At 43.5% G+C, this 27,325-nt stretch overlaps 2 protein-coding genes across 8 annotated transcripts in view; one reads left to right on the forward strand and one right to left on the reverse strand.

Moving 5' to 3' along the window:
- RBM47 (RNA binding motif protein 47) overlaps positions 1-27,325 on the forward strand; it is a 76,572-nt gene that overhangs the window by 9,868 nt on the left and 39,379 nt on the right. For 2 of the 5 annotated variants that reach the window (XM_019287340.3, XM_019287341.3), the window contains one exon: positions 6,898-7,022. The exons of 2 other annotated variants lie outside the window; for them this stretch is intronic. In XM_019287340.3, coding sequence (XP_019142885.1) covers positions 6,997-7,022 — 26 coding nt within the window. In that variant the 5' untranslated portion in view covers positions 6,898-6,996. Of the gene's footprint in view, positions 1-6,897; positions 7,023-24,708; positions 24,913-27,325 lie in introns of those variants that run through there. One more of the 5 variants, XM_019287342.3, reaches the window with a different exon arrangement.
- Positions 14,172-24,709, reverse strand: LOC109144966. Of its 3 annotated transcripts, none has more exons than XR_005601777.1 (4): positions 24,546-24,709; positions 20,763-21,251; positions 16,059-16,250; positions 14,172-14,255 (listed from the first exon to the last, which is right to left on the reverse strand). XR_005601777.1 is itself a non-coding variant. In XM_039551112.1 (3 exons), exons 2-3 carry the CDS (start codon positions 20,656-20,658, stop codon positions 15,615-15,617), a joined length of 651 nt encoding a protein of 216 aa, XP_039407046.1. In that variant the 5' UTR covers positions 20,659-21,251; positions 24,546-24,628; the 3' UTR covers positions 15,300-15,614. The 3 variants fall into 3 exon arrangements, 1 of the variants encoding a protein (XP_039407046.1); XR_002046056.2 differs by having other exon boundaries at positions 20,644-21,251; XM_039551112.1 differs by lacking the exon at positions 14,172-14,255 and having other exon boundaries at positions 15,300-16,250; positions 20,644-21,251; positions 24,546-24,628.

Below are 27,325 nucleotides of genomic sequence, written 5' to 3' on the forward strand. Positions count from 1 at the left end.
AAACGTGGCCTGTTTCAAACAAAGAACATCAGGTGGTGGTTAACACAGTGGTTTGTTAATCCTTACCTGGAAAGTAACCAGTGCCAAAATCATTGCATTCTTAAAGCTCCTGCAAATGTCAATCACTATTAAATAAAGGTTTCTTCTGAGTTCACACATACTATTGTATGCATGTGTGCAACAGGGTGTAGAACAAGCCAGGCAAGAAGCAAAAAGTATACAAATGACTGGTTTTGCAGGAAAAGCACCAGTATAAAGCTTAGGAAACCTGGGTTTGTGTCCCTGCCTTGCCATAGAAAATGACATGCATGAGTTAACAACAGTACGGTCAGCTGGTTTTTGTGGGTATCTGTTTTGTGGTTACTGGTCTCTGCTGGTATAGCTGAACATCCCATTGGGTTGTGAGGTCTAATAGGGCCAAACTTTGGGGAGCTTTGGCAAATCTCAGGGATTTTTCTGTGTTTGGCTTAGGTCTTCATTTTGATAGGGTTGGGCAGTTGTGCTGTGGGAGTCCTGGAGAAGGATGAGGGAAGGTTCACAGCTGGATGCCTAACCTGAACCTCTGGCAGCCCCTGGGCTCCTTGCCTCAGGTCCCCTTCCTTCAGTCCCACAGTCCCGGGCTGAGGGGGACTCCATGAAGTGCTGCAATGGCACAAGCTGTCAAGGGATGGGGAGGGGGCACTGCCCAGCAGGCTGCATTTCATGATCCAGCTGTGTCCCTGGGAAGTGAGAGCAAGGTTCTGCTGACAGGGTGGTGAGGAGCACTTGCTGTGAAACTCCAGGGACAGGGGGAGAGCCAGGAGTCCCCAGGATGCTGGTGGGACAAGTCCCAGGTTTCTGCTTCAGATCACTGGTTTTGGAAGAGCAGTTTGAAATGCACTGCTAAAGTTCCTGTAGCTTTAGTGTTCATAAGTAGATATAACTGTTGTAGCCCACCCCAGAAAAAAGTGTCCACACAATATAACCTGCAGAGATCTGGGACTGTAACTGCTCCAAGTGCATGGAACTTTGCATCCAAAAGTTTCCATTGTACAAGCAGATGTAAAAGGAAGAAGACAGAGCAGCTCTGGTTAATAAGAATGTCCCAAATTTTCTCTTAGGAGATTATTTTTATTTGCTCATAATTTTGCAAAGCTTTGCATTGCATGGCAAGATGCCTGAGGCCTGTGAATTGTTCTGCATTTACCTGTATAGAGGCCCAAGAGTCACTTAGCTTAAAATTATTTGACCGCTTCTGAAAATCCAAGCTAGAAAATTTGTTTTTTTTCAAATGTTTGCAACTTCTTCCTAAGGCTTCCTAAGTGACTTGACCTCAAGCACAGAAGTGGCTCTTGTGCAGGGGTCAAAGCAGAATTTAAACCTTTGAAAACATGATTTCCACGTGTTTAGTGGATACTTCAACTTTTAGCTTCCAAGTCCCCGAATCCACTGCTGACACTGCCTATGCTCTGAGAAAAACTTGAGTCACAGTTCTAGCATGAGCCTGCTGGACTCTCTGCCCTGAGTTCAAGAGCAGTCTATAGAGCATCTAAAGAAAGCAAAGAAACAGGTACTGGGGTGTGGGGCTCCTGAAGAGCAGGTTGGACCTAGTGGGAAGGAAAGAGAGAGAAGAGAGACAGAGGCAGGAGAGGGAAGAGAACTGTCTGCCTTGAAAAGCTGATGAAGAGTCAGAAGGCTGATGGAAAGGAGGATTTGATAACTCAAACAATTGACTGAGAAGTGCTGGCTGGACAGGGAGACAGCACATTTGGGAGCAAGGTCTGACATGGGGAGTTGTACTCAGAGCCAGCAAGGCAGGCATTCTCAGGGCTAGAGGCAACGACAGGAGGAAGGAAAAGTGGGGAGTTTGAGGCACTGCTATTGGACAAGGGCAGGAGCAGAAGAAAGGGCAGGTAATCCAAGAAGCCTGGACACAGCCCAAGCCAGAGCACCTGCGGATCTGAATCCAAGGGTTTTCACCACTCCAACTTTCCCTTGAGAAGCTGTAAGGAGTCCCCCACTCCTGCCTCTTCCGTCTTTCTCTGCTGCTGCACTGCCTCTGTCATTTACTGTTCCTTTGTGAAACAGAAGTCCATGCAGTAAATATCATGTGCTACCCCTCTGGTGACACACGCATCAGCAGGATGCCTCATGATGGAATTTGGGGTTGGATTTCAGTTTGCCTCAAAAAAAAAAAAACAACAGGGAAGCTTAGGAAACCGTGCACAGCTATATCCTCCTCATAAAAAATATGAGGTGTGGAATTCAGATAGTGCCAGATTTATAGTCTGCACAATCCCAGTTTGCCTTCTGTTATATATATTATTATAGTATGATCCTGGTTTTTTGACACATTCAGTACTGATGAGGTTTTTTAAGGGGCCTTGCCATATGCCATGCATAAAAATGAGGGTGGACAATGAACTTTAAATATTTAATTTTTTTTCCTCCTACATCCTCCAGGATGTAAATGGTTCATGCTCTTGAATTCTTTTGCTCTGAAGACAGATTTATTACTCTTTGACTTTTTAGTGGTGTTCATTGCTATAACATTTAAATACTTACAAAAAGTAATGAGATAATCTGCATAACTAGCAGCCATTTGATATTTATTTACTAAAAAAATAGGGACATAGGATATAAATTAAGAAGCTTGCCATGGTTTTGATTATACAGTTTAGGATGCCAGAGCCAGGCACAGGTGAACTTGCTTAAATAAAGGTCATCTTCACTTAACAGAAAGTGTGCTTTAGGGTAAACAAGATCTAGCTATAGGCTTATATCAAGCTAAGAGGTTATGTTGGGTGATCGGAAATACATGTACACAAATAAGTTGAAGTGTTATGTCCATGTTTTCAAAATAATGCAACCTTTTTTTTTTATTATTTAGAATGAAATTTCATTTAGAAAATGTCACCAAATTTAACAATAGAAATGGGGTAAAGAATTCAGAAATTAAATGTTTGCCTTGAGGCAAAACAAATTGTCTCCTTTTCTTGTTTTATTTGCACTTCAGCTACTAATATAAGTCAGTCACGCTGCTCGCCTCATGACTCTACTTTCCAGAAAACTTAGTTTTGCTTAAGAGCCACATTTTCAAAATGCATTTCCCAGACAGTCCCCTTGCCGCTCTAAGTGCTCATTGCTTCTGCAAGGAAATTGCAGTTCAGAAAATGTTCCCATCTGGAAACAGGGAACATGCCATTGGTCACCATCTGTACAAAGCCTGGTTTAAATGACTTGGCCTGTGATACACAGGATCCATGTGCAGAAACTTGTAATCAAGAGCCTCTTTATTTGCCTTAGCTGTGGGTTCCCCTTTCCTGCGGTGCAGGGGTCAAAGCAGATGCTGTGTCACCTCCATTGTCTCTGGCAGAATGGTGGGGACAGCAGCCACTGTTGGTGTCTGAGCCCAGCTTCTCTGCAGGAGCAAGGCCACCATCCTCTGTACTGCATGTCAAGCGAAGGAGGCCACTGTCTCCCACGAGCATCCAGAGCAGTGCAAGATCAAATTTGCAGCACCCATGTTCCCAATATGAGGTGCTCCAGCGAACCTCTGGCACTTCACCAGGGAAGGAGCACATTGCACCACTCACTCCCCCATGCACAAGTCTGCAGGATCCACCCAGACCCAGGCTGGCGCCTTCACTTGGTGAAGCATGGGAGTGAGGGCAGTGGCACCACTTGTCATGTTGGAGGGTACCCAAGGAAAGCCCTGGATGCCTCTGTCCCTCCTGGGCTGTAGAGCTCTGTTGGGGTGCACCAGGAACAAGTGGCTGGGGTGGGGAGATGCCAGCCCCCGGCCACTGCGTAGTCCCCCCACTGGATCTGTGGGGTCAGGAGGAGAACTCAAAAGTAGAGGCAGAGCAACCTCCCTCATTCACCAATGGCAGAGCAACCTCCCTCATTCACAGCAAATGGCTTAAGATAAGGACAAAAGTGCCTGTCCTGAGTGGGCTGCAACACGGCAAGTCATGCTACAACCTTCATTGTGCAAACCTGAGGTGTGAACATATTTGTGGAAACTAACGTGTGAATGATTCACAAACAGAGAAAAGGACTCCCCCAAAAAATAGAAGAGTTTGCACCTCTAACAGGAGACAAAGCATTTAAAGTCTTCTCCTAACCCATGGTGGTAGCAGTACACTCCCTTGCATGCGCCTGTGCCCATCCTTGTCTGCACTTCCTCTGTTCTTCTGTGAGACCACAGGCTCTGAGGAGGATCTGAAATACCTGGTGATTGCTTTGTAACACAATAGTAACTTTTCAAGAGATGCAGGGCTGACATTATCATTTAATGTCTGTCCATTCCTCTGTTCATTTAATGGAACAATCATAGAGAATGCAAACCCCCCTCTTTCCATCTTCAAAGCTTTTATCAGGTCTGTAGGCTGGCCCAGCTGTGTTGGCCAGATCATATTTAGCTCCTTCCTCTCTGTGTGCTTCACCCCTGCTTTCTCACACTGACAATACTAGGGGCCATAACTGACCACTGTACTAGGAAACATTCTTCATCTGCTGGCCAGATTTTACCTGTCTAGGCTGTACATTAAGTGTGCTGATAAACAGGGAAAACACAGCCTGAGTTTTGTGTTAGCCAAGGCAGCTTGCAGTAGTGACCATCAAGCAGCAACTCACAGCCACCTGGGCAGTCTAAGGCTGGCAAGGAGAGCCTGTGCCTGCAGAGGTTATGCTCAGTTACTTGAAACTGGGGAAAATCAGCATGTGGTTTTTTGGCTTTCAAAGCTGAATTGGCATCAACCCCCTTGGAGATAACATGCATTTTTACTCTTGTACTTGAACAGAGTGGGGGTTTTTTCCCTTTGTATTCTCTCTCTATTCAGGCTTTGATTTAATATTCCTTCTCTCCCTCTGTTTTGGTTACTTTGTGTCTTAGAGCTTAGCGATTTCCTGCCCGTATATTGAAAGTTTTTAATGAAGAATTTCAGCAACACTCAGAGTTACCAGTAAAAACCCTCTGCAGATTTTGACAGAAGGAGTTATATGAAATTACTTCTAATCTCTTTATCCTTGTCACACCACTCTGCTATGCAGTAATACACCAAAGAATTTCCAGAAAGCAAAGGTTGGCGACTTACAATACCTACCCACTTGGTTGAAAAAAATAATTAATAAAGGAATTGGGAGGTGAATTCAATCTGCTTCCTTGTTAGCTGGGGGACAAAGGAGGGGAAAAGTGGGGAGAGAAGACTGCAAAAAAGTAAATGTTTTTTCAGTTTAATTTTATTTTTTTCAAATAAAAACTTGAGACCAAACAAGCCATTTCCCTCAAAAGTTTAGATCATGTCCTGAAAGTTAAAAAATGAAGTGTTTTGGTTGACTTTATCATGGCAGCTATCAATGGCATGTGGTTAATCCCTGTTAGACTGGCAAAGCTGCAAAACAAGTAACAGTATGTCCTTGAGTGCACCAGTTCTGTGCCTGACAGGTTTTAATTTTTTACCCCGTTGCATAATGCTGGCATGCATATCTGACATGTAGTGTATGAAACTGTCTGAGTAGGGCTTGGTCCTGCTTCCATTCAAGCCAAGGCCAATGCTCTTCCAGTTCTCAACAGAGGCAAGGTCATGGCATGTGCTGGAGCTGAGAGCAGCCCAATGGAGAAGCCAGGCAGAAATATTTTGGACTAGGTCAGCTGTCTCCTACTCTAGTCCAGTCTTACCTGCACTTGTGCTAGGACTTAGCATTTGAAATCCCATGGCAACTAATGACTTTCATCGCTTGTCTTTTGTTTTCTCAGATTTATTTCCTTGAAAATAAAAACAAGAAAAAGGGGAAAAAATCCCCAGTAATTATTTCCTCCTGAAATGCGCACGTACAGAAAACAACATATTGATTTTCTTGTCATCTGTGTTTGTCAGTCTTAGCCAAGCATTGTGTGTAGGTGTAATGTGATTTAAAAAAATAAGATGAAATGTGGGTGGGACTGAAAATGCAGTTGCTATTATTCATCTGTTTATGCCATCATACACGTGTGATCAGGCTGTGATCTCATGCAGCAGCCTAGGAACCTATGGATTGCTTGAATCATCCTTCTGTAAAAGAGCCAGGAGGTTTGTTATTTAATACTTCTACTAGATCAGCAAGATCTGTATATACTACATTTGTATTTCATAGCTACAGCCAGCCTCAGCCCACACATGTGATGAAACATCTGCATAGAAATCCATACCCGTACTTTTTTTCCTTACAATATGCAAGCTCATCAGAATTTCGGCTGGGGTAAAAATATGTGTAAACAGCTTACATACTTACCAAAAGTGAAGATTTTGTAAAAATAAAACTATTTGTAAGTTTGCAAAACAGACTGATCTGTATAAAAGTAAAAATTCCAAGAAAGATATTTCTGATTTTAAATCGTGAGGACTTTATGTGGAAATTTAAGTGCTCTAAAGTGCTAGGGGGAAAAAAAATAAACTGAAATTGATTTTTTATTTGGTTGAGAAAAGCAAGTGAAAAGAATTTTTGTTATTGCTGTTTCTGGGGTCAACTTGTGACAGAAGAAAAAAACGTTGTTTCTACACCTTTAGTTTTGATACACCTTCTCAGAAGGAGTAAAAATATGGCACTGGCACTTGCTTGCCAAGGCATCCTCAGTTGAGTAGAGTAGGGAGTTTTTTCATGGGAGTCCAGTCCTGAATGCTCCTCCAGCTCTGTGGAAACTCACCTGTGATCTACACAGACCATCCAAAAATCTTAGGTACAGATCCCTTATCACATTTTTGCAGGCTCAACCACATTCCTGTTTCCACAGAGAGCAGTTCTTCTAGCTGCAGGCAGTATAAACTTGCAGTGCTAATTATTTGATCATCTGCCTCAGTATTTCCAGATGTAAAAGATTTCTTTATTTTGCTTGTTGAATAAGGTGTTTGGTTTTCTATCTCTGTTCCCCATTAGCTACATCTCTGCTAATAAATCAAACGCGCCCAGAATCGCTCTCTGGCACAGAGGCTGGTTGCCTCCAGAGGAGGATGCTGTGTCGCCTGCCAAAACCATATGGCTGCACCCACTCTGTGTGTAAGGTACGATCCAGAGCTCACCCCAATCCCTGGTCTGTGCCTGGGAGAGTGATTATCTGCCCTCTGGTTTGGGGAACTGGTATTTAAATGACATGGGTCCAAAGCGCGTCCGCTGTTCTGGACTTTAAAAGGTGCAACTGGTTTCTATTCCAATGGAATGCTCACTGACACGGTTTAACTTCACATACTTCTGTGGAGGTGGTTCTTACATCTCTCCCTTCCTCATTGGCACTGATCAGCACAGCAGCCTTCTTACAGAGGCTACAAAATCAGAAAAATCAGGTGTATACTTATTATGTCCCCAAGCAAAGTATTTACATTCAAATAAAAGTATAATTAGTGCTAGCAGCTTTAGCAGGTGTTCTAGAATGGGGCTGGGAGGGGAGAATGAAGCCATCAAGATAACAACCTGGGATCCATGGGATGTCTGCCCAGAAAGGAGTGAAACAAGGCAAAATGACAGGTAGCAGCAGATGCTGATGGAGAGGGCTGCTGGCTGCTGCTGAACCAAACAGTTTCACTGGGAATAAAGTCAAGAATTTCTAAGCAGGCATAAGACAGCAGTCTGTTTGCAGAGGGGGAGAAGGAGGAGTCTGGAGGCTCTAATGGCCTGGGTTTTGTGTTTTTTTTTTAATTAGGGAGGAAACATTTGCTCAGCACAAATATGCTGTGGATCCAAGTTCAATTTTCTCTAATCTATTCTTACTGGGGATGCTATTGCAAGCAGTCCCTTATTGGCAGAAGAAAACAGTTGACTTCTGATTTATATGAAAATGTAAAGAAGCTGATTCTTTTTAACTGAGACCCCCCTGGAAGGACAGGGTAGAAAGTCATTGAGAGGCACTGACTTCCCAGCTGGTCAGCAATGAGACAACAATGAGACTTGTCCAATTTCTCAGTGTAGTAGCAGACAATCTTTCTGATCAAAGTGTGGAGTTGTGTTGTGCTTAGCCAGCTTCTGGTGCTATTTGTATATACCTGTTTAGTTGATGTGCTATAGTAGTAAACCTATAAAATAATAGAAAATACCCAGTTTTCCTTTGCAAGAAGAATACAGGATATCAAGACCAACTTTTAACTAAAGCTGGTTTTGCCATCTGTATGTAGAATATATTCCCCTGTTACATCGCAATATTGAATTCAAGGGAGCACTTTTTTCTGATGGGTTATACTTGCCATCTGAGACTTTTGTTTCACCTATTAATTTTGTTATCCATTCCTTTCACCCACACACACTGGGGTAGCATTTTCAAGAATTAACAGCAGCAGCTTTGTTTTCTCAGTTATGTCTAGTTTAACTAACATCTAATCCTCTTAGCTCTTATACCCTCACAAACAGGGATTTGTTTGGCTAAAAACTTTTAATTAGTCCAATCACATGGAGCAGGTATTTAACAACCCCAAGGCAAACCCATTTCAGACATCAGAGGTGTCTCACCACCAGATTGGGAGAGCTAATTCTAGGAGCCTTTTGCTGCAGGCTGCAGAACTTGAATAACAGGGTTGGTGAGCAACTGGCACCCAGTTTTTCTACATAAGTGGGCAGCATTCTTTAATGGTAATTTGCTGTCTCCAAACAGTGTTTCATGATCCTTCACTAACCCCTCGTCTCTGCTCTCCCTCCAAAGCAGCCCCTCAGTTTTCGCTTGCACGAGTCAAACTAGCTCTGAAGAAAGGCAAGGATCTTCTCATGGAGTTGTTAAGACTGGTGAAGACCTGGCAGGTTACTGGAACAAATAAACACATAAACAGTCTGACTGCGGATAGAACCTGCTGAACTTTTGATCTTAGTAATTTGAATCCAGGAGGAACATGGCATGAGTAGTATATGGGTCCTAACCCAGGAAGCACAGGGTCACTGCTGCAGGGCAGGCAAGGCTGGGGGGAAAATGCTGATGCTGATGGGGCCTGTGCTCCTGTGGTGTGTGAAATCAATGAGAAAAGGAGTGGCTATCACAAAGCGGAAGAACGGATAATTGTGAAAAAGCAGGAATAAATGCTTGCATAATATGCTAAACATGTAATTACTAACTTGAGACTTGCTCTGCCACAGAACCAGGGCCCCGGCTGTGCAAAGCCCACCCCTGAGCCCATCTGCAAGTGATTCTCGGGTCCAAGCTCTTTCTCCAGCAGTCTCTCAGAGGGATCCTGGGGGGATATGTGAAGTATTTAGCAGTGCTCCTCCAGCAGGTCTCTGGGGAAACCAGAGCAATATTGTGATCGGCTGAGACTGGAGGGAAAGACCATGAGTGGTGACTCACAAGGGTATCACTTCAGTGCACTTTTCCAGCAGTATTATCTTCCTCTTCTGTGTCTCCTGCCTCTATGGTGTTTTTGAAACACCTGTGTCTGTACAAGTGATGTTGATCAAGTCACCCCCATTGAGCATGCTGCCATGGTTGGTCTATATTATCATCTTAAATTTGCTTTGGAAAAATCTCAAAACATAGTAAACATAAGTAAGCAAATAAGTGAGAAATAATACCAGCATCTTTAGTTTAAAGTTGAAGAGAGGTGAGCCCTCTATATCTACCACTTTCAGCCCTGAATTTGCAATATCATGAGAGCTTTCCTAGGCATTAGCTTTAACTGTTTGCCAATTAACCTGAGGTATTTGATACATTTGTCCCAACATTCTCCACATATTCGTTCCTGGCTCCAGCTGCTCTTCTTTATGATGCCAGTGCTTCCTCTCAGAGCTGGGTGGCCCTGCCTCAGCAGGGGATCAGATGCCTGGAAGGTCTGCATAGTGAGCAGGGCAGGACATGCTTTTGAGATGCTTCACAGACCTGTGAGGAATATGACTGGCCAAGCTGTTTTTTACAGATGTGATTATTATGAGCTGCCCCTGCTGTAAATAATTAAAAATGCCCTCCTGTCCCAGTATGGGAGGTAAATTGGGTAGCCATATGGTGCACATGTAAACACAGGGTAGCCAGTTTAAACATACTTGGTTGGGTTCTAGCTAGACATAAAATCAGTTTTTAAAGAAAATTATTCCAATGAATGGATGTAAAATCAATTGAAGGTATGTTGCCTGAACAAGATCTGCTTGATCAGGCAGGATTATAGCCCACTTACTATGGAGAAGTTAAAATAATGAAAACATGGAGCATTAGAAATCATTCCTTAGGAAGCAAGCTTTTTAAAAAGTCTTCTGACTGAGCTCATCCTGAATTTTTGGCTTTCAGAGGGCAACTGAAAAACTTAGTAGCATCACATGCAGACATTTGCAGGTAGAAATAAATATATGAGTGCTTGCAGTGTTGATGACCATTAAAAGGTCTGCTTTCTGGCTTACCTACAGCTAACTGAAATTAAGCCATAAACCAAATTATAATGTGGCAGAATGATGTGATGGAAGGGAAACGTGATGTCAGGAAATATAATTAAAAGCTAATGAGTGTACCAAAGTAATGAGGGGATCTTACCCTTAATATCCCAAGTTTAACATACCAGGTAAGGCAAAATCTTTGGTATTTTGCAGAATACCATGAAGAGAACAATTCAGCACTCACACTCTGGCAATTAAATATTTGGCACCAGTGTCTCACACCAAGCTTTGTGTGGCTGTTGTGCTCAGCATGCTCAATGTCCAACCAGTGAGTGAGGGCTGAAGTTTTGCCACAAGGATGTGCAGGGACCCTGGGCAACAAGAACATTTTAGTAAATTCCCTAATCCCTTGGAAGAAAGCAGCCAAAACACATGTGATAGTCAGCTTCTGGCTGAGTAGGCTCAGGCTCAGGTAGAGACCACTATGGGGGTTTCTTTGATTCAGGTCTATAAAATCCAGGGTGATATGAAGTGGGTGGTTTGGGGTGAGCTGTTCACAGTCTCTCCCAATGCAAGAGGTAGTGACTGTTAGACAAAAATTTAGGACCCATTTTCAGAATAAAAGGAGATATTTCTTCATGCAGCAAATACTGGATTTGTGAAACTCTTTACCAAAGGGTATGACAGTTGCAGGAATTTTTTTCAGACACTCAAAGGAAGACTGGGCAAGTACTTGGAAGAGAGGTCCACCACTGGGCAAACTGGATCAGTCTGGAGGAGCCCCCTGAGCTGAAAATGGTTGGAGGTGGGGAGAGGACTTGCAGAAAAGATCAATTATGTTCATCCTATTCTTGCTGTTCTTCTAGGGTCACTGCTGTGATCAGGTTTTTGGTCACTGCTGCAGACAGGTTACTGGGCTACAAGAGCCCCAAAAGTCTGAAATAATAACACTGTTCTTATATTTTTATTTGAATTGTGAGCCAATTGTGTACAACTTTTCTGATGTGTAGATGAGTTCAAGGTGCTCTGTCTTCCCATCTGTGCCTGAGCTGGAGGGGAGAGCACTGCAGGGAGCAGTGGTGCCACAGCACCTCTGGGAAGCAGGTCGTTCCCTCAGCTACACCATGGCTATAGCTACCAGATGCATGGGGAGACATAGGAGTAGGGCTCAGTGGCCAGAGCAGCATTGCATGATGGTGTATTTTGTCTGGGGTCCAGTAAGTTGCAGGCTATGCTTTGTGAAGCCATGTGCTGTAGTGCTCCCATTTATTTACGCTAGGATGGTTTTTTAACCCTGTTAAACTAGCCTGACAAGACTGCCCCAGCCAAGAGGACCTTCTTCTCTGCCTCTTCTGTCCCACTTTGTCCCTCTTTTTATGCATAGGAAGACTCAGAACTGAGCTCTGTGCTCTCTTCTATGAAACGAAAATAACTTTTGAAAAGTTTGTGGATTAACAAATGACCCCAAGTTCTTCCTTTGTCCTCTAAATAAGTAAAACACACATCACAGCAATACAGCAAAACTTGGATTGCCCTTGTGCTTGAGAACATATAGCAAGAAACATTATACTCAGTAGTTTAAATTAACTTGCTTATCTTCAGACTACCAGGGAAAAAAACCCATTATTTATCCCCCTCTCTTATACTGCAACAAAGATAAGCACTTTGTTAAAAACATGAGTGCAATTCCATTGCCTTAAACTCTGAAGCTGTGAGGAGGGGAAACTCTGACAAGCTGTTTCTGGCCCACTGTGTTTTGTGGGTTTGTCATCTGAGTGCCGATGTGGCAAAGTACATGCAATATATATTATGAAATAAGAAAAAACCACTCTGATATTCCTATGGCTTAGTAATTGTAAAAAATTATTTAAATAAATATTCTAAAATTTTAAAAATATAATAAATAATTTTTATTTACAAATACTTTTTAAAAAAGGGGTACTGCAGTTTTTGTGCCCACATATATACACAAAATCATGAGAATTGAGTCAAATGTGTGCACAGATGCATGTCATCATAAGATGTGAGCTTCTTTTCTGTGGCTGCAGGGAGCTAAGGCATGTTTTCACATGGGCTTTTTTGATATAGGTATATATCTGTACTGCCTGGAATACAGGCTTTTATAAAAGTTTTATAAATGGTATATGCATTATTTGAGGTGCATTAACTGCTATATAACTTCTAGGTTTTGCTTCAGATGGGATAAAGCAACTTATTCTTGATATTGCTTGAAGCTCTGCTGTGAAGCCCTCTGAAGCAGTATCACTACCTTGACTCTAGTGGAACTGTGCTAATTTGTTCTAATAAAGAATGAGGACTTGTTAGATTAAAAGAAATTGTGTCAAACCATGATCTGATATCCCAGGGATGTCAGTGGATTCTGACTGATACATGAATTTGCATGACTGAGCACGGTATTTTTTCTTTAGGTTAGAAATGCAGGCATTTATCTTGGATACTCCTTCAGCATCTTATTCACAAGGCAAAAAGGATCTTGGAGACACAGGTTTCTAAAAGAATGTCACCAAAACATGATAGGGCTGAAACCCCTTTTTGAGTGACTGTCATAGTCCCACCATTCCCTTCTTCACTCAATTGGAATGAAATCAATAGAAATTTTAGTTTCTAGAAATCAGTTTGCCCTGAATGTGTTTCTAGTGGGGCCATGAGAATTCCTCTCACCTTCTCTGGAACATAATTTATCTTCTTTCCTTCCTCACATATACTACTTCACATAGGCCTACAGGTGGCAAGAGAGGGATTTTAGCAGAACTAGGACGGTACAACCCCCTTACCTCCATTTCCAGTTATCATATAGAAGGAACAGAGCTCTAGAACTAAACAGACATGGATTCCCTGCGTTGGCTTATCCCATACACCACTCAAGGGAGGTTAATCCAGGGCATGGGACATGTTAGACTGTTTGCTTGCTAGAAATAAATTCCCTCGGAATACCCACCAGCACCTTTAATGGCTGAAGAAGTCCAGAAGCTTACAGAGCTCCTGATAGCCAGCACCATCAAGAGTAGTGCAGGGATGGAGTGAACTTGGTTTTAACAGTGGCAATTCCTCAGTACAACTCTGGGGTTATAAATCCATCTCTCCTTTGCTTCTTCCCTCAGAGATACAGCATCACAGGTGGGAGATCTGCACACCAAAGGAGCTACACTCTACCATTTTATTTACCATTCCTTAAAAAAGAGTGCAATAAGTAAGATGCTAACAGCCAAAACATCAACTAACACACTCACAAGAGTGACGTTTTGGCAAGTCTTAATCCATTTTTGTGCAAAGGATCACTACAGGCTCTGCCACACAGTCCACAGACTGATTCATGGTCTGGAATTTCAGGCTCATACACAGTGTGATCCCACAAGCTTATATTCATTGATGCTCTGCCTGGTTCATGTTTTTAGTGGGTTTAGCACTGTAAGAAAATAAAGATTTTCACTGATGATTTACTTAGCCACAAGCAAATGAAATTGTGTTCAACCTATCAATAAAGTGACATCAGTGAAGAACAAGAAATGGGCTCAGTAACTTGGACTCAATCAATAACTGAACCGTGGCATCCATTGTAATAACATCTAAGTGTCAAATGTGCACATGAAGAATAGCAGCAAACCCAAAAGGTGCAATTTTTCCTCCCTCTGTGCTTCTATTTGTTTGTTTAGATTGGCTGAGTTGCCCTCACTTGTTTGTATCTAGGAGTGACGGTGTTCCAACACGCCGTCGCCTTCGTTCCTGAGAGAGGCCTCTCGTGAAGAAACACCTTACCTTTCCCCTGGATGTGTTGGGGTTACACCTCAGCCCAGGCAGGGTGGCAGGCACTCCCCAGCTCTGGCTGCTCTCCCAGCATCCTTCTGGCCATGCTGGGAGTGAATGCGAGGGTGGAGGGAGGATCACAGGAGATCTGCCTGGTGGCAGGCTCTCAGGTCCAGCTCTTGAACCAGTGCCCCAGCCTAGAAGTGAGCATGCAGAGAGGAGTGAGGCTGGTCAGAGGTGATGCCAGCTGAGAGGGCAGGCTCACTCTGGCTATGTGCCATCTCTGTGAAAGATGCTGCAATGGCAGTTCTTGCCTTGGCTCAAACAGACCCAGTGTCTAGCAGGATCATTTATTACTTCTAATGAAGCAAGTATAAGTGGCAAATAGGAAATTTTGAGCAGCCTTGGCTGGCCCCAAACAAAACACAGCAGAGACATTGCTCCTTGTTGTGTTTGACCTGCTCTCGTGCTCTGCAGTTCTTCACTTTTGAGCAGTCTTGTGTTCGCACTGCCAGCCCAAGCAATGGGTGAAATGGTGTGGAAACACTTTTCATGATCTGGAGCCTCTTTCAATTGTAATAATTAAATGGATGAGAGCATTCTGACTTGTCCTATGATGAATGGTGCCTGCTGGTGGTACGCTTTGTCTGGAGATAGTATTGTCCTTTAGTAAGAAGAAAGTCTTCAGAAGTGGCCAAGATACTCAGTTTCCCATCCCTACATTTTTAACCAGTATCTGACTAATGTGTGAGATCAGATAAATGGCTATCCTATCACTCAAAATGGTCACAGTAACCATAGTGAAACCAAGTATTATTTTTTAATTTCTGACTTTAATCATTTCAGTGTTCTCCTTCAGAGCTGACTGTATATGAAAGGAGATGAAAGCACCACGTGAAAAACAAGTGAACTGGGATTCCTTCAAGGGAAAGGCTAAGGGAATGTACACCATTAAGAGGATTTGAAAGCCCACAAGTACGTAGCTGTAACATGAAATACTGAATATCACTGCAGAATACTTCAGGATTATTCCAAACTACCAATCAAGTTTCAGTCTAGATTCAGGTGATAAATTGCAAAAAAAAAAAAAAAGGAAAGTACAATCAATCATGGAAAAATTCTGCTAACAGGTTTGCAGCACTATTCTCACACTTGGAGATGGGACACTAACAGTTTGGGTTTAGAATTTGGTATTTTGATGGTGATAAATTGAGTGGCTCTTAGACTGTGCCTAGCAAACTTTACTAAGGCATCTTTTATGACCTTTCTCATAATCTGGTGATGCTTAGAGTCTTGGTAATCATTAAAAAAGAGTTTGTCATCTCCTTTCACAGTGGTCTGTGACGTCCATTTAGTATTCTCTATGTTATTTCTGGATGACTATTTTCATACATTACTCTGTTGTTTAAAAAACAGCAAAAAATGTAGCTTTTTGTGACTGATGTGCAGTACCAGAAAAATGACCCAGCTAGAAGTCCACAACAGAGGCAAAACTTCAGTGCCCTTCAATATCCTTGTGGAATAAATGGAGTTGGGCTGAATCAAATTAAATAATTTCAGGTGTTTAAATCCTCCCTGCTTAGGGGACCGTTTTGAAGCAAAAAGCCAAGGAGTGCACCCTCAGCCAATTTGCAGACAGTGCCAAGCTGAGTCGTGCAGTTCTTATGCCTGAGGGATGGGATGCTATCCCGAGGGACCAGGACAAGCTCAAGAAGTGGGCGCATGGGAACCTCATGAGGAGCAACAAGGCTAAGTGCAAGTGCTGCACCTGGGTCAGGGAAGCCCCTGGTATTCAAGACAGGCTGGGGGATGAAGGAATTGAGAATGGCTCTGTGGAGAAGGACTTGGGGGTGCTGGTGAATGAGAGGCTGGACATGAACTGGCAATGTCCTCTCAAAGACCAGTGAGCCAACCACAGCCTGGGCTGCATCAAGAGAAATGTGACCAACAGGCCGAGGGAGGTGATGCTCCCTCTCTGCTCCACTCCCATGAAACCATACCTGGAGTTCTGCATCCAGCTCTGGAGGTCTCAGCATAGGAAGAACATTGACCTGTTGGAGCAAGTCCAGAAGAGGGCCACGAAGATGATCAGAAGGCTGGATCACCTCTTCTGTGAGGAAAATCTGACAGTTCAGGTTGTTCCCCCACGAGAAGAGAAGGCTCTGGGGAGATCTTATAGCACATTCCAGTAGCTAAAGGGAGAAAGATAGGGACAGATTTTTAGCAGGGTCTGTTCAATAGGATAAGGGTAATGGTTTTAAAGTAAGAGGGTAAATGCTGACTAGGTATAAAGAAGAAATTTTTTATGATGATGGTGGTAAAATTCTGGAACATCTTGCCCAGAGAGATGTTAGATGGTTCATCCCTGCAAGTGTTCAAGTTCAGGTTGGACAGGGGCCTGACCAACCTGATCAAGTTGATGTATCTGTTCGTTGAAGGCGCTGGACTAGGTGTCCTTTGAAGGTCCCTTCCAACCCAAATTGTTCTGTGATTCTATAATTCTAGGATTATAAGATCTGGCCCTAGTTGTCCTCTGAGAAGTTTTGTTCTAAGCAGAATACTTGCACGAACAAGCTGGTCCTGAGAATCCCTCCATCTTTTGCAAAGATTAGTGAGAGTACAACGTGTAATTCCAGTTTTGATAGACACTGAGTCCAAGTATCAAATCTGAATTGCAGCCGGCAGCTGGACTGAGACCCAGCCAACCACAAATATCTGTGACTGTGCCTATAAGTAGATAGCACTTTTTTCACTGAAATACATGTGTAGAACAGCTCCTGATTTCATAGTAGTGAACAGAGCTCAAAAATACAGTGTCTGCCTAAGATGAAATGCTATCAAGTGAATTTTGCATAATCTGGTGAAAGGTTTTTAAATTCTAAAATCTTAAGTAGGAGCAAGATTAATTTTGTATCTTGGGAGCTTGAATCATGATTTTCTCACTAGCCATGCTGCTTGCCTCAGGACAGCCAGATTGAAGATCAATTTGCCACTGAGCTCAGAAAATACATCCATGTGCTTGCCAGAGTAGTCATTACAGATTTTCTCTTAAATCATTTCTTTGCATGGAAAAACAAATCCACTTTCAGTGTTAATGGAAGGTTTAAAAAATAGAAATACCATGAAATTACTCTGGGGAACTGATAGACTGGCTAAATGCTGCAGTTTTCTGGTACAGAACATTGTGTTACTCAGCTCTCCAGCTTTCATACAATAGATGGGAACTCTACAAGCATAAACTATTACTGGTTGTGTGTGCATAGGAGGAAATGATATCTGGTTTTAGTCCTTACATAGAAAAAAAACAAGTTTAGCAACATATTTGGTTTGCACATGTGATGTAGCTATTGTAGAGAGGGTATTGCTGGTTCTCCTAGGCGCCTTTTATATGAATATTTTTTATTAGTGTGAAAATCTGCTTGAGGGTATTTTTATCATAAACAGGAAAAAGGTTTACATTTTTCTTCCTCAACCATTACCCCTCCAGTTCCTGCTCCTCCTTTCACCCTGGCAGCAGCTGGCCCTGCCCTCCCCAGTCCTCCCTGCTGCCTTGGCAGAGGCCCATCCCCAGCAGCAGCAGCAGCAGCAGCAGCAGCAGCAGCCACAGTACCTGTCCATTTCTGACACTTCACCACTGTTTGTTAACAAGGGTTAACAAGCTCAAGTCCCTGCAGCTTGCACCCAACATTACCTCTCTTTCCTCCCCCCGGCCAACCACCTGCAGACATGCTGCTCCCCATTGTTTTCCTCCCAAAATTTTGCACCTCAGGCTCTCTCCAGCTGCCATGATCTCTCATTTCTCAGCACAGTGACTGTCATTCAATGTCCCATGTCCCTGTTAGCTTTCTGCCTTCTCAGCCTCACTACTTTGCTTGACTTCATGAAAGCGAAGCAAGACTTCACCCTGGTCATAAAAATGCCCCCTAACTGATCAGATGCCCATAGACCATTTATTTTTTGATCTTTAAACCTCTTAGCTCTCATCACTTGGTTTTCCCACCACTTCCTCTTGAATAGTTTGCATCCTTCTAGCTGTCCCAAGACCAGCTCCACCAGACAAGGAATTTTGTCCCTAATATCCCTGTTCTAATGTGGTCGGGCGCCGTTGCACTGTCCCCTCTGACTCTTTTCCATTTCTCTCTCTAGATGGACTCCATTTCTTCAGCCTTTGAGCAGTGTGGCTTCCAGCACCCTGTACAGTGCTGCCAGATGCATGGCTTGAAAGCACACTACCCACCAATTCTTCCTTCACCCAGGGACTAGATGTCATTTTGGTTATGTTCTTCCAGTACGCTATTATTTTGCCTGACTCACATGCACTCCTTCAGAGCCATTGTCTGTACATCCTGTATTTACTACTTCCTCTTTCCAATTCAACCCTCATTTTCTCCCTTCTCACAAGCATTACTATGTCTCATCAGCTGTTCCTCCAAAACAACTTACTTCACTCCAGCAGCTGGGTTGCCCCATCCTATTTTTTTTCCCTTCAGAAACTGTGGATTTCCTCTTATCTCTTCCACCCACAAGATGCCTTCCAACTCTATCCCACCTTCCTCTGTATCTGTCACTCGCCCTGTAAGCAGTTCCCAATATCCTGTTCCTCCTGAACATGTCTATCTCCATGATTTTCTCTTAACTTCCTTTCAGACAATTCTCAAGTCACGCACTCTGTCCTTGGCATCCTCAACTAACTCATGTTTTTGTGGTAACCCATCTACCTCCAGCTGTGGCTTAGCCATTCTGCTATTTCTAGGCAGGAACTCTTCACTGGGTTCCACCAAAAGAGAGGAGTGAGAGGCAGCCAGACACCTCTTACAGGCAGAGGATAGGAAAACCACAAAGCAGGAGGTCCACTGTGTGTTCAACCTTCAGATCTTCATCCCACTCATCTACAAATGTTTTTTCTTGTGCCTTGAATTTGATGATGAGGTGGGTATACTGTGAAAGGCATCTGTGTACTGAAGCTTTGGGAACTTTTGGGCTGCATGGAGATAATTAAGTACATAATAGCTTCCAAATACATAAATACAGTCCTCAGGAACTGGCTTCACAGAGATCTGTATCAATATCTCCTGAGATTTTGAGTAAAGCAAATGAGAATAAAAATATTTCATTCATCATCTTGGCAGTATGTTCTGGAAAGGCTGATTCAGACCCATTCTTTTCCATTTAGCTATAAAATCTCTGTATGTACTATCTTCTTAAGTGTTATTTTAAATTAGAAACATTACTTGTCTCCTGGGGTTCATTCAAGCCAACTAGCTGCACTTGCAGAGTCTAATGAAGGTGTTTCTTGTCATCAAATGTTGGGAACTGAATTTGAGAGCAAATATTTGCCCAAATTTAACATAAGGTGCTAAGGACATTGTAAGAAGAATGCTCAACACCAAAATGGCTACAGACTAGTTTCAGTTCCAATGTTAGCGCCCAAGAAAGTAGAATTAATGTATTGTTAGCAACACGTGTATTCTCTTTTATTAAAAATTCTCACTTTTTAGAGCTCCACATGTCCAGTCAGCTCTCACAAAGCATTTTAAAACCTAATAGATCTTGACATAAGGATAGATAATAGATAATAAATAAATTAATGTCATGGTCCCTACACACCAATGCCCTACAGACACTGCTACCTGCACCCAGTGCCATCCCAATGGCTGCCAGGGCAGGTGTGCCTGCCAAGTAGTCCGGGCGCCACAGGTGCTCCTGAAGGCATCTCCTCCCAGACCACTGACAACCTGTCCATTTTCTCCTCTGCAACTGGTCTCCACAAGTGAATACAAAGGTCCAGGGATAAGATGAGGACGTTGCTAAAGCATCCAGACCACACATACCCCTCCCAGCTGTCCAGTGAGGATCCTGACTAAATCAGCACCATCAAAGCCTCAGCCTGAGATTCTCCCTGTTTACACAAAATTTTCCCATCAGCAAATCCCAGAAGCACCTTAGCTGAGAGACTTTTGCATTAAAATCAAAACCCATGGGGTATGTACATCTCTGATTTTAAAACATTAAGTTTCCCAGATCCTTTCCTAAGAGTGACTGTGGGTGGCATCACGAAATGCAGCAATACATGTAAAAGTGGTTGAACAGCTCTGTGTTCAGAAGAAGGGAATATTTTGAAATATTTGTCCGCAGTGTGAAGTTGCCAAATCACTAGCATAGTGTGGTCTTACAAAACAAGATAGAGTAAAAATAGGCAATTCTCCCTGAAAGCTTTGGACGATAATGTTTTGTAATACTATTTTTGAAAAAAAAAAAGCTGCAAATAAGGGAGTGAACAAGAAAGGTGAGATGTGTTGGTTTTTGAAAAAAAGCCTCTTTTTGTAGGGTGTTTTCTAGTCTGACATATGACTTTGTATCAGTGTTACCCATTCTTTGCTAGCAGCTCTAAAGAAACTGCTTGCAAATGTTCTTTCCCATCGACATTTGGGAATGAATCACAAGCAAGTTTTCTTACATATCTTGTGTATTTTGCAAGGTCTGTTCCCTCCAAGGGCATAGTGATGACTGAAACACCTATCCAGTGAAACCACTAGCCAAACAGCTCTGGGATCAGCTAGCAGCAGTGTTTCATAGTTTCTTTACCATCTCTTTTATCATCCAGAGGAGTGCTTTGTCAGGTGCTGAGGACTCATCCTCCAATAGATGAATATCTACAGGGCATTTTGCTCTGAAAGCTCAGCACAAGATACTATATTACGGACCAAAAGGATGAGTAGGTATGGCAGGACTGTAGATCTTGAACTGCTGGCATGTCCACGTAGGATTTCCAAGAGCCCAGACACCCAATCAAACCCACAGCTGGAGAGGTGTCCTCATGTGTGCTGCATTCAGGCCACTGTTGAAAGAACTGTCTCAATTCATATTTCAGGTCTCTGCTGTTTTACTGTGATAAAGATCTACCACAGCTCACAGGGACTGTTTTTCCCCTCTCACTTGTTTTTTAGCAGCAGGTAGTTGCTAGTCCTTCTGCTCCTGAGGAGAGGATGTAGCTCCTGTCGGAGGAGATCAGTGCTGTACCAGTATTTCCTGGGGAGGTGGTTTCGACACGTTGCTTAGGGATGAGTCTAAACATATTCTTAATAGCCCCGTGTGCTCAGATGCAGGTTCTTTACTGGGGATGGAAAGTTCTCAAAGCCTCCGCAGTAGGCCCTCTGGATCTGCCTGTGCTCTTTTCCAAAGCAAGTGTTGCCCTGCAGGATGAAATACAAATGCATCTGTTGAAGGAGAACTGGAACAAAATTAAATCCCATTTAAGATTCACAGAAATTTCCCCTCTGTTACCCGATTCCCATGTTTTAGTTTAGTTGTTTGGTCTCTGTGTTGTTAAGGTTGCTAACAATTTGTAAGTAAATTGGTGTTTCACTGATAGAGCCTTGTGAATTTTAGGTGCTTTTTCACTTTTAATATCCCCATGTATTAGTTGCTTCAAGCCAGTCTGAAGTTATACAGTGTCTGTATTAAATTAATGTCTGACTTTACAGTCTGTAGGCTGTCCAACCCGGCACCTCCTCCGTTTGCAGTAAGTAAATATGCAAGTGTTACATTGCCCTTGAAACCTGTGCTCTGTGACAAAGGTTGCATGCTGAAAAGAGACTGAAATGCCAAGTTTCCATGGGCCCCAGTCCCTTCTGTCAGCCATGCATTAATCAGAAGTCCACCCCCAGTGATCTGCAAAAGCGTGGTGCAGCACACTTTGGACCAGATGACACCAGGGCAGACTTGACCTCCTCAGAAGCATCCACTTCTCTCTGAGCCTGTGGAAACCTTATCTCTGAGAGAGGAAAATGTGTGAATAACAGACTGAGTTTTTTCAAGGTGATGGCAATACAGGGAAGGGGTTTTTTATTTCTTGTGCAACAACAAAAAAAATGTTTGGTTTCTGTTGCTTTATATCAGCTAATCTACAAGGGCAGATTTAGAGGGAGGACCCATCAAATTTTCCACTGCTCTGTTTGCCCAGGGTGACATGATACAACTTTAGATGTGCTGTAGTAGAGCCATCATTTTTCTGCGATAGCTACACCTGGCAGCTACAACAGATAACTGAGTTTCTTTGAAGTCCTCTGGCCTCAGATTGTCAATACTGCACACTATTTGACTCTCTTAGGCTTTTACCAGGCTAACATGATTTGTAGAAGTGTTAGCACTGTGGAAAATTGAGTATTTGTACAACCTTCCCATAACAGGCAGTAACCTTGCCTATGCTGCCAGGCAAACTAAATTTGAGCTGGCTCCCTAACAAGTGTGACGCTCTTTTACTTCCAAATCTCACCACTGCAGCCTCAGTTTTCAACCTTGCCAAAGACCAAAGACCATGACATGGAACAAAGCAGTGGTAAAAACTATATCTGACAAATATGTGTGGCCAGCTCTCCTCCAGAGTCTTCTGCTGAAATGCTACTGCAACCAGGAAACATCAAGCTGGCTAAAGCAAATCTTTTCATGGAAACATGGTCTTTTCCAACCAGGTTTTGTTGGGAAAATCTGAGAGATCTTGAATGGGGTCCTTATCCAAACTGAAGAGAGAAACAGCTTGGCTGAACCTCCTCCCTTGCCTATCTAGTGCACCTCTCTGGGAGCAGCATTCGTTACCAGGCGGAGCAAGACTGCCACAAGAAGTTCCTGCTTCCTGAATCTGGTTAGGCAGGGTCTTAAGCCTGATGAGCTCTTTCAGATAAACTCCCTCCTTCTGCCCGGGGGTCTCAGCGGTGATAGCCACAGCTGAGACTCCAAGCAGCTCTGTGAAATAGCAGGGTGTTTTTACTTCTACTGGGGTAGCAGGAAGGCACCAAGGGGTTAACATGGTGTGGCTTAGACACAGCCTGAGAAGCTGGCAGAAGATGGCTCTCTCCCCCCCTGCACAATTATCGAACTTTTCCTCACACGTTGGGAGCAGACACTGTAAAGCAGCTGTGGGGGATTTTCATCCAGAGGGTATACAAGCTGATGTTGGGAATTCATGAGGTTTATGCAAAAGATACTGATCAGTCTTGCAGGTTGTCCCACAGCAGCAGGATTGTGTCTAGCAGCTGTAGGGAAGCCCATATGCCTTTTCTAAACATGCCAGCAATCCTGCCCATTCCCAGTAAAGAACCATCCTAGCAGGCAATCACAGCAGCAGGCTGCTGCCATGGTGGCACAGTACCAGATGTGTGAAACATTCCCCTTCTGCCTCTCCTTTTCCATGCAAAATGGGAGGGGAGGGGAATGCAGACCGGCAGGAGAGAGCAACACACCTGAAAGCACCCAGAGCAAATGGACCTTGGAGAGCTGAGCAGGGTTGTGTGCATTGGGCACACTGGGCATCTGGTATAGGCTGTAGCCACAGGGCTCATATTGCTGCAGCAAGTTGCCATCCATCAGCCCCTGCAGGCTTGCCCTGGGCCCCGGGCCCTGAGGAGTCCTGGCTCAGGGAAGGCACTCCTGATTCCAGTGACACATCTGCTTGAGTCAAGCCACAGCCCATTGCTGAAGCAAGCGTCACCTGTGCATGCAAGATGTTGAGCTGCACGGAGCTGTGCTGCTGGCCACCTGTGAATACACATACAGCACTGTACCCAGCAGGCAGAGAGTGCCTCTCCAACCTGACCAGACTCAGCTGGTGTCCCTCAGCCCAGCATCACTGGGTATGGACATCCCCAACCCTGTGCAAGGCCATACAAGATCCAGATCAACAGCAACCCCATCAAATGGACCCCACCACAGTGGTCATTGTTACACTATGTGGCAGGTCTTAGCAGCTAATCTGTCTAGCTGGAGCAGCTGTGGTGTAGATTTTCTCCCTAAATATGTGCATTAAAATACATACTGTTTAAGCTGGGGATCCAAATTAGACAAAATTAATTGTTCTTCCACAAACCAGGATTGAAATCCTGTGGCAGACAAGGCAGTATCACAAAACCAGAACATACAATGTAGCCTAGATTTTCCCATTGCTCCTCCATGAGCAAATACCTGTGTACCAGGTCCAAAATAAATCTCCCATGTGGGAAGCAGCCACTCCATGTTGAGTCCCAGCCTCTGGGTGCTTCCCAAGTTCAGCAGCTACCCTTTCCTCCTCAGGGAGCAGCAGTGTCACCTTATCAGCACTGTGCTCAGTTGCCAGCCCATTTCACCTGCCCTCTGCTTGTAATTGTTAACTTCCTGAGAACAGGCAACCTCTGTTTAGCACAGGTAGAGCTTTAACTCTGAGGCACTCCTGAAAAAGCCGAGATACGGGAGTAGAGCAAGGTGTTGCAGATCGCCTTGGCTGCTTCTTCCCCGTCTTCGTGTTCAGGCTCCCTTTGCATTATTTCATCACGCAGCTCAGGTCTTTTTGTTATGATTTTGGAGGTTTAGCTGTCATTTGAATGACTGCTCTCTTATGCCAAAGATTTACTTGGAAATTTATGTACTCCCACAAATTAAGCATTCCCTCTCGGCAAGGCACGCCTAGGCTTGCCTGCAATCTTAGAACAGTACAGAGAAAGGTTATCATGACTTACCTGCCACAAATTACCTATTAATAGCACCACTCATGTACCTTTTTTTCCCCGTCATGACATGCTTTCCCTAGATCCCCCTCTTAGCACGTTTCCCTTTTCTTGAGTGCTTTGTTTTCCCTGTGGAGAACAGGGCAGGTAGAAGAGGAGCGACCTTTCCAGCACTAGCTCTGCCCCCGTGGCCCCGGCACTGCCTTCTCCCACAGATGTTTGCCGGGAGGGTGGGACACAGGTTGTTCACAGCCTGGTAAAACATTGACCAGAGCAGGCGGACGAGGCGGTGGAGGCGCAGGGCTGCCCAGGCAGGCAGGCAGGCAGCGAGAGCCCAGCGGCAGCCAGCGCCCACGGGAACACACCAGCTTCTCCCCAGGTACCGCTTTCCACTTTCATTTTTCCAGCCTTGAAAGGCAGAAGGGCAATGGTGCTGGGTTATACGGTTTGCCAAAGCTCTTCTCCCTGGAAGTAGGAAGAGGAGTTAGCCTTGTTATTTTGCAGTTTGCTTTTATCAGCCGTAGTTGGCTGAATGGTGTCATCTAGAGCATGGGTTGGTTAACCCACGCTTGATTAGCTAGTTGTTTTGGATTTTATTGTATTTTCAAATAAGCAAAATTAGTGCATAATTGCATATGAAAACTTCATTGTCTTCTAATAAAACTCAAACCTGGCTTCTGCTCGTCTTCTAGCTGAAGAGTAGGAACAAGAGTCAGAGATTTTAATGAAAATGTGTAATCCAATTATTGCAACAGGGATGTGGGCAGTGACTCACACTGAAAAATACTTGATGATTTTTGAACGAGCTTTGCAAAAATAGACAAAGTGACTAATTTTTTCAAGATTATTTCCACGTTCCTTGGAACATGGAACACGGACAGCAGACACAGAAAAAATGCCAGGATTTAAGTTCCTAGTATGCATATGCCACTCAGAGAGGTGAAGATGAATACATTCAAATAATTGTTTCAGTTTTGCTCAGTGACTGAAAGTTTCTGCCAACCAGTGGAAACTGACTCATTCATGCAGGAACCATCCTCCATGTGTGCTTTGCTGATCTAGATATGTCTTTGTAAAAGTGCCTATCGTGACTTCTCAAAAATTACTTTTTGCACCCCAGGCAACTGTCAAATAATCCTGAAAAGGGCTTGGTGTGAAGTGAATGACGTTGTCAGTATTCATGATTTATCGTCAGTGCAAAACAAAATGCAAGAGATTTTTTTAAAAAAGAACCTGTTGCTTCCAGTTTATCAGTGTCTGGTCCTGGCTGTGCTTGCTTCATGTTTAAAGCCTCCCTGATGTGACAGAGATTTTCTTGGTGTGTTTTCTAGCTGGGCTTGAACACGACATGATATTTATGTGCAGTACATGCTCTGTGGTGTTAAGTTGTAGTGAAGCATGGTAACACATTTGTTTTATTAAAAGTAGTCTAAGTGTGGCTCCAACTCTTAGCAGTACTAAAACTCCTAGAGCAAAGTGCAAGGAAAAGTTGCTGGAGAACAAAGCAACTGGATTCCCAGAAATGGCTGCTTTCAAGGATTGAAATATAGTTCAGTAAAAATTTTGGTAAAGGCTGCATCATAATCTCCGTCTGTTGGTGAATTTGTAGACATAAACTATGACTATGATTAAAACCTTTTCATCTGTGTCACAGTGTTGTGGGATTCTTGCCCTCTCCTCCCAGGAGCAGTATTTGACAGTAAGTTGGACTGATGTAAATGTTTCTTTTGCAGTAACTAAAAAAAGTGGTAAAATCTTATCTGAGAGTTCACAGAGACTGAATTCTTTAAAATAAATATCTAAAACAAAAGACAGTGATGACAATATTATCTTGTCTGTTTTCATGCAAAGATACGGTTCTAGCTGGTGACTATAAAGGAGATTACTTGGCTTAAATGGAAGGAATAAGGCAGTTGACAAAATCTCTTCAGTCTTTAAGTCCTGTTTGAGACAAGTTTCAGGATAAGGGAGCCATAACCATCTGTAAATTATGAACAATTTAAATTGTTTCAGTAAATAGTAACATATTATTGCATGCTAAAATGAAGCAAACCAGTTTTATCCCCTGTGCTTGGTTTTCAGCACAGCTGTTTACCAAGTTTCAGTTGGCTAAACCTGTGTACATAGACTGAAAGGAGCAGGGCTGTTCAGGGATCACGAGGACAATCTGGTTTGCAAAGTCTTTTTCTGGATATACAAGGCAAAAAAGACTGAGACTAGGGTTTAGACTGAGCTAGTTATAGAGTTGCTCGTTAAAAACAAGTCTCTTTTCACCCCTAAGAGCAGTGACATGGGCATTAATGCTAGACCGATATGAAATAAAATGTCCTGGATCCCACTAAGTTAGCATAGTGATTCTATTTTAAATTTCCAATTTATATTTGAGCCAGAAATTGTCATGTTAAAGGGCTATATTAAATGGGAATGACCTCTTCAGATACTTTGGGAATTATGCTCTCAATGGAAGGTCCAGATATTTGAATGGCAAAGAAAGAAACCCTGTGAAACAAAAACCCTCACGCAACCAGGATTGCAGAATGGGCATTGCAAAACTCTGTTGTCTCCTCCCCAGAAAATATCAGGATTTCCCAGCTTGCCCGTGCTTGCCAGGGCCCCACAAGGTGAGCAGTGCCCTTTTCAGAGGCTGGAATAGCCTCAGTCCCTGCTCTTTGTGGGTGGGTGACAGGGTTGTCACTGGGAGGGTGCCAAGAGGAGCATCCAGGCCCTGCTTTCAGTGACCTCCTGCACTTGAGCGCTTGTTCCAGTGGCTTACTGAACTTGTTTGTGTAGCA

Source organism: Corvus cornix, chromosome 4 (assembly GCF_000738735.6).
Source record: "Corvus cornix cornix isolate S_Up_H32 chromosome 4, ASM73873v5, whole genome shotgun sequence".
NCBI lineage: Eukaryota > Metazoa > Chordata > Aves > Passeriformes > Corvidae > Corvus > Corvus cornix.